The following is a 12,203-nucleotide window of genomic DNA, read 5'->3' as shown; positions in this document are numbered from 1 at the left end:
CAGACCCTCTCCCAAGACTCACACTGCCAACAGACCGAGTCCAATGATTGAAACTGTCAACACACCTACTCCCAAGACTGACACTGTCAACACGCCTACTCCCAAGACTGACACTGTCAATACACCTACTCCCAAGATTGACATTGTCAACAGACCCTCTCCCAAGACTGACATTGTCAACAGACCCTCTCCGAAGACTGACATTGTCAACATACCTACTCCCAAGATTGACACTGTCAACATACCGACTCCCAAGACTGACACTGCCAACAGACCCTCGCCTAAGACTGACACTGCCAATAGACCCTCTCCCAAGACTGACACTGCCAATAGACCCTCTCCCAAGTCTGACACGGTCAACAGATTCACTCCCAAGACTGACACTGCCAACAGACACTCTCCCAAGACTGACACTGTCAACACACCCTCTCCCAAGACTGACACTGCCAACAGACCCTCTCCCAAGACTGATACTGTCAATACACCCTCTCCTAAGACTGATACTGTCAACAGACCCTCTCCCAAGACTGACACTGCAAACAGACCCTCCCCCAAGACTGACACTGTCAACACACCTACTCCCAAGACTGACACTGTCAATAAACCTACTCCCAAGCCTGATAATGTCAACAGAACCTCTCTTAAGACTGACACTGCTAATAGACCTACTCCCAAGATTGACACTGTGAACACACGTACTCCCAAGACTGACACTGTCTACATACCTACTCCCAAGACTGACACTGTCAACGCACCTACTCCGAAGACTGATACTGTCAACTCACCTACTCCCAAGACTGAAAATGTCAACATACCTACTCCCAAAACTGACACTGCAAACACACCCTCTCCCAAGACTGACGCCGCCAACTGACCTAGTCCCAAGACTGACACTGTCAACACACCTACTCCCAAGACTGATACTGTCAACAGAGCCTCTCCCAAGACTGACATTGCAAACAGACCCTCTCCCAAGACTGACATTGCAAACAGACCTACTCCCAAGATTGACACTGTCAACACACCTACTCCCAAGACTGACACTGTCAATACACACTCACAAGACTGACAATATCAACAGACCCTCTCCCAAGTCTGACACTGTCAACAGACCCACTCACAAGACTGACACTGCAAACACACCCTCTCCCAAGACTGATACTGCAAACAGACCTACTCGGAAGAATGACACTGTCACCACACCCACTCCCAAGACTGACACTGTCAACAGATCGTCTCCCAAGATTGGCACTGTCAGCAGACTCACTCCCAAGACTGACACTGTCAACATACCAACTCCCAAGATGGACACTGTCAACATACCGACTCCCAACACTGACACTGCCAACAGACCCACTCCCAAGACTGACACTGCTAATAGACCCACTCCCAAGACTGAAACTGCCAACAGTCCCTCACCAAAGACTGACACGGTCAACAGACCCTCTCCTAAGACTGACATTGCCAATAGACACTCTCCCAAGAATGACACTGCCAATAGACACTCTCCCAAGACTGACACTGTCAACAGACCCACTCCCAAGACTGATATTGTCAACAGACCCTCTCCCAAGACTGACATTGTCAACAGACCCTCTCCCAAGACTGGCACTGTCAACTGTAACACTCCCAACACTGACATTGTCAACAGACCTACTTCCAAGACTGACATTGTCAACAGACCTACTCCCAAGATTGACACTGTCAACATACCGACTCCCAAAACTGGCACTGCCAACAGACCCACTCCCAAGACCCACACTGTCAACAGACCCTCTCCTAAGACTGACACTGCCAACAGACTCACTCCCATGACTGACACTGCCAACAGACCCACTCCCAAAACTGACACTGTCTACAGACCCACTCCCAAGACTGACACTGTCTACATACCTACTCCCAAGACTGACACTGTCAACAGATTCACTCCCAAGACTGATATTGTCAACAAACACTCTCCCAAGTCTGACACATCCAACAGACCCACTCCCAAGACTGACACTGTCTACATACCTACTCCCAAGACAGACACTGTCAACAAACACTCTCCCAAGATTGACAGTGGCAACAGACCGTCTCCCAAGACTGACACTGCCAATAGACCCTCTCCCAAGACTGACACTGCCAACAGACCCTCTCCCAAGACTGACACTGTCAACAGACTCACTCCCATGACTGACACTGCCAACAGACCCACTCCCAAAACTGAGACTGTCTACAGACCCACTCCCAAGACTGACACTGTCTACATGCCTGCTCCCAAGACTGACACTGTCAACAGATTCACTCCCAAGACTGATATTGTCAACAAACACTCTCCCAACATTGACAGTGTCAACAAACACTCTCCCAAGTCTGACACATCCAACAGACCCACTCCCAAGACTGACACTGTCTACATACCTACTCCCAAGACTGACACTGTCAACAGATTCACTCCCAAGACTGATATTGTCAACAAACACTCTCCCAAGATTGACAGTGGCAACAGACCCTCTCCCAAGACTGACACTGTCAATAGACCCTCTCCCAAGACTGACACTGCCAACAGACCCTCTCCAAAGACTGACACTGCCAACAGACTCACTCCCAAGACTGACACTGGGAACAGACCCTCTCCCAAGACTGACATTGTCAACAAACACATCCCCCAAGACTCACACTGTCAACAGACCCTCTCCCATGACTGACTTTGTCAACAGACCCTCTCCAAAGACTGACACAGCCAATAGACCCACTCCCAAGACTGACTCTGCCAAAGGACCCTCTCCCAAGACTGACACTGCCAACAGACCCTCTCCCAAGACTGACACGGTCAACAGCCCCTCTCCCAAGACTGACACTGTCAACAGACCTCCTCCCAAGACTGACACTGTCAACATACCTACTCTCAAAACTAACACTGCAAACAGACCCTCTCCCAAAACTGACTGTCAATAGACCCTCTCCCAAGACTGACACTGTCAACAGACCCTCTCCCAACACTGACACTGTCAACACACCTACTCCCAAGACTGACACGGTCAACACACCTACTCCCAAGACTGACACTGTCAATATACCTGCTCCCAAGACTGACACTGCCAATAGAGTCACTCCCAAGACTGACATTGTCATCAAACACTCTCCCAAGACTGACATTGTCAACTGACCCTCTCCCAAGACTGACACTGTCAACAGACCCTCTCCTAAGACTGACACTGCCAACAGACCGTCTCCCAAGACTGACACTGTCAACCCACCCTCTCCCAAGACTGACACCGTCAACAGACCCACTCCCAAGACTGACACTGTCTACATACCTACTCCCAAGACTGACACTGTCAATAGAACCTCTCCCAAGACTGTCATTGTCAACAGACCCTCTCCCAAAACTGACACCGCAAACAGACCCTCTCCCAAGACTGACACTGCCAACAAACCTACTCCCAAGACTGAAAGTGTCAACATACCTACTCCCAAAACTGACACTGCAAACACACCCTCTCCCAAGACTGACACCGCCAACTGACCTAGTCCCTAGACTGACACTGTCAACACACCTACTCCCAAGACTGATACTGCCAACAGACCCTCTCCCAACACTGACACTGCAAACAGACCCTCTCCCAAGACTGACACTGCAAACAGACCTACTCCCAAGACTGACACTGTCAATACACACTACCAAGACTGACAATATCAACAGACCCTCTCCAAGTCTGACACTGTCACCAGACCCACTCACAAGACTGACACTGCAAACACACCCTCTCCCAAGACTGATACTGCAAACAGACCTACTCGGAAGAATGACACTGTCAACACACCCACTCCCAAGACTAACACTGTCAATGCACCTACTCCCAAGACTGACACTGTCAACAGATCGTCTCCCAAGACTGGCTCTGTCAGCAGACCCACTCCCAAGACTGACACTGTCAACAGACCAACTCCCAAGACTGACACTGTCAACATACCTACTCCCAAGATGGACACTGTCAACATACCGACTCCCAAGACTGAAACTGCCAACAGACCCACTCCCAAGACTGACACTGCCAACTGTCTCACTCCCAAGACTGACATTGTCAACAAACACTCTCCCAAGTCTGACATTGTCAACAGACCCTCTCCCAAGACTGACATTGTCAACAGACCCTCTCCCAAGACTGGCACTGTCAACTGTAACACTCCCAACACTGACATTGTCAACAGACCTACTTCCAAGACTGACATTGTCAACAGACCTACTCCCAAGATTGACACTGTCAACATACCGACTCCCAAAACTGGCACTGCCAACAGACCCACTCCCAAGACCCACACTGTCAACAGACCCTCTCCCAAGACTGACACTGTCAACAGACTCACTCCCATGACTGACACTGCCAACAGACCCACTCCCAAAACTGACACTGTCTACAGACCCACTCCCAAGACTGACACTGTCTACATACCTACTCCCAAGACTGACACTGTCAACAGATTCACTCCCAAGACTGATATTGTCAACAAACACTCTCCCAACATTGACAAGTGTCAACAAAGACTCTCCCAAGTCTGACACATCCAACAGACCCACTCCCAAGACTGACACTGTCTACATACCTACTCCCAAGACAGACACTGTCAACAAACACTCTCCCAAGATTGACAGTGGCAACAGACCCTCTCCCAAGATTGACAGTGGCAACAGACCCTCTCCCAAGACTGACACTGCCAATAGACCCTCTCCCAAGACTGACACTGCCAACAGACTCACTCCCAAGACTGACACTGGGAACAGACCCTCTCCCAAGACTGACATTGTCAACAAACACATCCCCCAAGACTCACACTGTCAACAGACCCTCTCCCATGACTGACTTTGTCAACAGACCCTCTCCAAAGACTGACACAGCCAATAGACCCACTCCCAAGACTGACTCTGCCAAAGGACCCTCTCCCAAGACTGACACTGCCAACAGACCCTCTCCCAAGACTGACACGGTCAACAGCCCCTCTCCCAAGACTGACACTGTCTACATACCTACTCCCAAGACTGACACTGTCAACAGATTCACTCCCAAGACTGATATTGTCAACAAACACTCTCCCAAGATTGACAGTGGCAACAGACCCTCTCCCAAGACTGACACTGCCAATAGACCCTCTCCCAAGACTGACACTGCCAACAGACTCACTCCCAAGACTGACACTGGGAACAGACCCTCTCCCAAGACTGACATTGTCAACAAACACATCCCCCAAGACTCACACTGTCAACAGACCCTCTCCCATGACTGACTTTGTCAACAGACCCTCTCCAAAGACTGACACAGCCAATAGACCCACTCCCAAGACTGACTCTGCCAAAGGACCCTCTCCCAAGCCTGACACTGCCAACAGACCCTCTCCCAAGACTGACACGGTCAACAGCCCCTCTCCCAAGACTGACACTGTCAACAGACCTCCTCCCAAGACTGACACTGTCAACATACCTACTCTCAAAACTAACACTGCAAACAGACCCTCTCCCAAAACTGACTGTCAATAGACCCTCTCCCAAGACTGACACTGTCAACAGACCCTCTCCCAACACTGACACTGTCAACACACCTACTCCCAAGACTGACACGGTCAACACACCTACTCCCAAGACTGACACTGTCAATATACCTGCTCCCAAGACTGACACTGCCAATAGAGTCACTCCCAAGACTGACATTGTCATCAAACACTCTCCCAAGACTGACATTGTCAACTGACCCTCTCCCAAGACTGACACTGTCAACAGACCCTCTCCTAAGACTGACACTGCCAACAGACCGTCTCCCAAGACTGACACTGTCAACAGACCCTCTCCTAAGACTTACACTGCCAACAGACCCACTCCCAAGACGGACACTGTCAACCCACCCTCTCCCAAGACTGACACCGTCAACAGACCCACTCCCAAGACTGACACTGTCTACATACCTACTCCCAAGACTGACACTGTCAATAGAACCTCTCCCAAGACTGTCATTGTCAACAGACCCTCTCCCAAAACTGACACTGCAAACAGACCCTCTCCCAAGACTGACACTGCCAACAAACCTACTCCCAAGACTGAAAGTGTCAACATACCTACTCCCTAGACTGACACTGTCAACACACCTACTCCCAAGACTGATACTGCCAACAGACCCTCTCCCAAGACTGACACTGCAAACACACCCTCTCCCAAGACTGATACTGCAAACAGACCTACTCGGAAGAATGACACTGTCAACACACCCACTCCCAAGACTAACACTGTCAATGCACCTACTCCCAAGACTGACACTGTCAACAGATCGTCTCCCAAGACTGGCTCTGTCAGCAGACCCACTCCCAAGACTGACACTGTCAACAGACCAACTCCCAAGACTGACACTGTCAACATACCTACTCCCAAGATGGACACTGTCAACATACCGACTCCCAAGACTGAAACTGCCAACAGACCCACTCCCAAGACTGACACTGCCAACTGTCTCACTCCCAAGACTGACATTGTCAACAAACACTCTCCCAAGTCTGACATTGTCAACAGACCCTCTCCCAAGACTGACATTGTCAACAGACCCTCTCCCAAGACTGGCACTGTCAACTGTAACACTCCCAACACTGACATTGTCAACAGACCTACTTCCAAGACTGACATTGTCAACAGACCTACTCCCAAGATTGACACTGTCAACATACCGACTCCCAAAACTGGCACTGCCAACAGACCCACTCCCAAGACCCACACTGTCAACAGACCCTCTCCCAAGACTGACACTGTCAACAGACTCACTCCCATGACTGACACTGCCAACAGACCCACTCCCAAAACTGACACTGCCAACTGTCTCACTCCCAAGACTGACATTGTCAACAAACACTCTCCCAAGTCTGACATTGTCAACATACCGACTCCCAAGACTGAAACTGCCAACAGACCCACTCCCAAGACTGACACTGCCAACTGTCTCACTCCCAAGACTGACATTGTCAACAAACACTCTCCCAAGTCTGACATTGTCAACAGACCCTCTCCCAAGACTGACATTGTCAACAGACCCTCTCCCAAGACTGGCACTGTCAACTGTAACACTCCCAACACTGACATTGTCAACAGACCTACTTCCAAGACTGACATTGTCAACAGACCTACTCCCAAGATTGACACTGTCAACATACCGACTCCCAAAACTGGCACTGCCAACAGACCCACTCCCAAGACCCACACTGTCAACAGACCCTCTCCCAAGACTGACACTGTCAACAGACTCACTCCCATGACTGACACTGCCAACAGACCCACTCCCAAAACTGACACTGTCTACAGACCCACTCCCAAGACTGACACTGTCTACATACCTACTCCCAAGACTGACACTGTCAACAGATTCACTCCCAAGACTGATATTGTCAACAAACACTCTCCCAACATTGACAAGTGTCAACAAAGACTCTCCCAAGTCTGACACATCCAACAGACCCACTCCCAAGACTGACACTGTCTACATACCTACTCCCAAGACAGACACTGTCAACAAACACTCTCCCAAGATTGACAGTGGCAACAGACCCTCTCCCAAGATTGACAGTGGCAACAGACCCTCTCCCAAGACTGACACTGCCAATAGACCCTCTCCCAAGACTGACACTGCCAACAGACTCACTCCCAAGACTGACACTGGGAACAGACCCTCTCCCAAGACTGACATTGTCAACAAACACATCCCCCAAGACTCACACTGTCAACAGACCCTCTCCCATGACTGACTTTGTCAACAGACCCTCTCCAAAGACTGACACAGCCAATAGACCCACTCCCAAGACTGACTCTGCCAAAGGACCCTCTCCCAAGACTGACTGCCAACAGACCCTCTCCCAAGACTGACACGGTCAACAGCCCCTCTCCCAAGACTGACACTGTCTACATACCTACTCCCAAGACTGACACTGTCAACAGATTCACTCCCAAGACTGATATTGTCAACAAACACTCTCCCAAGATTGACAGTGGCAACAGACCCTCTCCCAAGACTGACACTGCCAATAGACCCTCTCCCAAGACTGACACTGCCAACAGACTCACTCCCAAGACTGACACTGGGAACAGACCCTCTCCCAAGACTGACATTGTCAACAAACACATCCCCCAAGACTCACACTGTCAACAGACCCTCTCCCATGACTGACTTTGTCAACAGACCCTCTCCAAAGACTGACACAGCCAATAGACCCACTCCCAAGACTGACTCTGCCAAAGGACCCTCTCCCAAGCCTGACACTGCCAACAGACCCTCTCCCAAGACTGACACGGTCAACAGCCCCTCTCCCAAGACTGACACTGTCAACAGACCTCCTCCCAAGACTGACACTGTCAACATACCTACTCTCAAAACTAACACTGCAAACAGACCCTCTCCCAAAACTGACTGTCAATAGACCCTCTCCCAAGACTGACACTGTCAACAGACCCTCTCCCAACACTGACACTGTCAACACACCTACTCCCAAGACTGACACGGTCAACACACCTACTCCCAAGACTGACACTGTCAATATACCTGCTCCCAAGACTGACACTGCCAATAGAGTCACTCCCAAGACTGACATTGTCATCAAACACTCTCCCAAGACTGACATTGTCAACTGACCCTCTCCCAAGACTGACACTGTCAACAGACCCTCTCCTAAGACTGACACTGCCAACAGACCCTCTCCAAAGACTGACACTGCCAACAGACTCACTCCCAAGACTGACACTGGGAACAGACCCTCTCCCAAGACTGACATTGTCAACAAACACATCCCCCAAGACTCACACTGTCAACAGACCCTCTCCCATGACTGACTTTGTCAACAGACCCTCTCCAAAGACTGACACAGCCAATAGACCCACTCCCAAGACTGACACTGCCAACAGACCCTCTCCCAAGACTGACACGGTCAACAGCCCCTCTCCCAAGACTGACACTGTCAACAGACCTCCTCCCAAGACTGACACTGTCAACATACCTACTCTCAAAACTAACACTGCAAACAGACCCTCTCCCAAAACTGACTGTCAATAGACCCTCTCCCAAGACTGACACTGTCAACAGACCCTCTCCCAACACTGACACTGTCAACACACCTACTCCCAAGACTGACACGGTCAACACACCTACTCCCAAGACTGACACTGTCAATATACCTGCTCCCAAGACTGACACTGCCAATAGAGTCACTCCCAAGACTGACATTGTCATCAAACACTCTCCCAAGACTGACATTGTCAACTGACCCTCTCCCAAGACTGACACTGTCAACAGACCCTCTCCTAAGACTGACACTGCCAACAGACCGTCTCCCAAGACTGACACTGTCAACAGACCCTCTCCTAAGACTTACACTGCCAACAGACCCACTCCCAAGACGGACACTGTCAACCCACCCTCTCCCAAGACTGACACCGTCAACAGACCCACTCCCAAGACTGACACTGTCTACATACCTACTCCCAAGACTGACACTGTCAATAGAACCTCTCCCAAGACTGTCATTGTCAACAGACCCTCTCCCAAAACTGACACTGCAAACAGACCCTCTCCCAAGACTGACACTGCCAACAAACCTACTCCCAAGACTGAAAGTGTCAACATACCTACTCCCTAGACTGACACTGTCAACACACCTACTCCCAAGACTGATACTGCCAACAGACCCTCTCCCAAGACTGACACTGCAAACACACCCTCTCCCAAGACTGATACTGCAAACAGACCTACTCGGAAGAATGACACTGTCAACACACCCACTCCCAAGACTAACACTGTCAATGCACCTACTCCCAAGACTGACACTGTCAACAGATCGTCTCCCAAGACTGGCTCTGTCAGCAGACCCACTCCCAAGACTGACACTGTCAACAGACCAACTCCCAAGACTGACACTGTCAACATACCTACTCCCAAGATGGACACTGTCAACATACCGACTCCCAAGACTGAAACTGCCAACAGACCCACTCCCAAGACTGACACTGCCAACTGTCTCACTCCCAAGACTGACATTGTCAACAAACACTCTCCCAAGTCTGACATTGTCAACAGACCCTCTCCCAAGACTGACATTGTCAACAGACCCTCTCCCAAGACTGGCACTGTCAACTGTAACACTCCCAACACTGACATTGTCAACAGACCTACTTCCAAGACTGACATTGTCAACAGACCTACTCCCAAGATTGACACTGTCAACATACCGACTCCCAAAACTGGCACTGCCAACAGACCCACTCCCAAGACCCACACTGTCAACAGACCCTCTCCCAAGACTGACACTGTCAACAGACCTCCTCCCAAGACTGACACTGTCAACATACCTACTCTCAAAACTAACACTGCAAACAGACCCTCTCCCAAAACTGACTGTCAATAGACCCTCTCCCAAGACTGACACTGTCAACAGACCCTCTCCCAACACTGACACTGTCAACACACCTACTCCCAAGACTGACACGGTCAACACACCTACTCCCAAGACTGACACTGTCAATATACCTGCTCCCAAGACTGACACTGCCAATAGAGTCACTCCCAAGACTGACATTGTCATCAAACACTCTCCCAAGACTGACATTGTCAACTGACCCTCTCCCAAGACTGACACTGTCAACAGACCCTCTCCTAAGACTGACACTGCCAACAGACCGTCTCCCAAGACTGACACTGTCAACAGACCCTCTCCTAAGACTTACACTGCCAACAGACCCACTCCCAAGACGGACACTGTCAACCCACCCTCTCCCAAGACTGACACCGTCAACAGACCCACTCCCAAGACTGACACTGTCTACATACCTACTCCCAAGACTGACACTGTCAATAGAACCTCTCCCAAGACTGTCATTGTCAACAGACCCTCTCCCAAAACTGACACTGCAAACAGACCCTCTCCCAAGACTGACACTGCCAACAAACCTACTCCCAAGACTGAAAGTGTCAACATACCTACTCCCTAGACTGACACTGTCAACACACCTACTCCCAAGACTGATACTGCCAACAGACCCTCTCCCAAGACTGACACTGCAAACACACCCTCTCCCAAGACTGATACTGCAAACAGACCTACTCGGAAGAATGACACTGTCAACACACCCACTCCCAAGACTAACACTGTCAATGCACCTACTCCCAAGACTGACACTGTCAACAGATCGTCTCCCAAGACTGGCTCTGTCAGCAGACCCACTCCCAAGACTGACACTGTCAACAGACCAACTCCCAAGACTGACACTGTCAACATACCTACTCCCAAGATGGACACTGTCAACATACCGACTCCCAAGACTGAAACTGCCAACAGACCCACTCCCAAGACTGACACTGCCAACTGTCTCACTCCCAAGACTGACATTGTCAACAAACACTCTCCCAAGTCTGACATTGTCAACAGACCCTCTCCCAAGACTGGCACTGTCAACTGTAACACTCCCAACACTGACATTGTCAACAGACCTACTTCCAAGACTGACATTGTCAACAGACCTACTCCCAAGATTGACACTGTCAACATACCGACTCCCAAAACTGGCACTGCCAACAGACCCACTCCCAAGACCCACACTGTCAACAGACCCTCTCCCAAGACTGACACTGTCAACAGACTCACTCCCATGACTGACACTGCCAACAGACCCACTCCCAAAACTGACACTGCCAACTGTCTCACTCCCAAGACTGACAATGTCAACAAACACTCTCCCAAGTCTGACATTGTCAACATACCGACTCCCAAGACTGAAACTGCCAACAGACCCACTCCCAAGACTGACACTGCCAACAGTCTCACTCCCAAGACTGACAATGTCAACAAACACTCTCCCAAGTCTGACATTGTCAACAGACCCTCTCCCAAGACTGACATTGTCAACAGACCCTCTCCCAAGACTGGCACTGTCAACTGTAACACTCCCAACACTGACATTGTCAACAGACCTACTTCCAAGACTGACATTGTCAACAGACCTACTCCCAAGATTGACACTGTCAACATACCGACTCCCAAAACTGGCACTGCCAACAGACCCACTCCCAAGACCCACACTGTCAACAGACCCTCTCCCAAGACTGACACTGTCAACAGACTCACTCCCATGACTGACACTGCCAACAGACCCACTCCCAAAACTGACACTGTCTACAGACCCACTCCCAAGACTGACACTGTCTACA

The 12,203-nt window shown here is 50.3% G+C and overlaps 1 protein-coding gene across 1 annotated transcript; it reads left to right on the top strand.

Annotated features, from left to right (window-relative positions):
- The first annotated feature begins 6,401 nt into the window (after positions 1 to 6,401).
- On the top strand, positions 6,402 to 10,404 carry LOC137370285 (mucin-2-like). The gene is made up of 2 exons (XM_068032663.1): positions 6,402 to 7,451; positions 9,820 to 10,404. Exons 1-2 carry the CDS (start codon positions 6,402 to 6,404, stop codon positions 10,402 to 10,404), a joined length of 1,635 nt encoding a protein of 544 aa, XP_067888764.1.
- The last annotated feature ends 1,799 nt before the right edge of the window (positions 10,405 to 12,203 follow it).

The sequence above is a fragment of the Heterodontus francisci genome, chromosome 5 (genome assembly GCF_036365525.1).
Source record: "Heterodontus francisci isolate sHetFra1 chromosome 5, sHetFra1.hap1, whole genome shotgun sequence".
Lineage (NCBI taxonomy): Eukaryota > Metazoa > Chordata > Chondrichthyes > Heterodontiformes > Heterodontidae > Heterodontus > Heterodontus francisci.
Note: the sequence above shows the minus strand (reverse complement) of the source record. Positions and strands in the feature narration are given on the sequence as shown.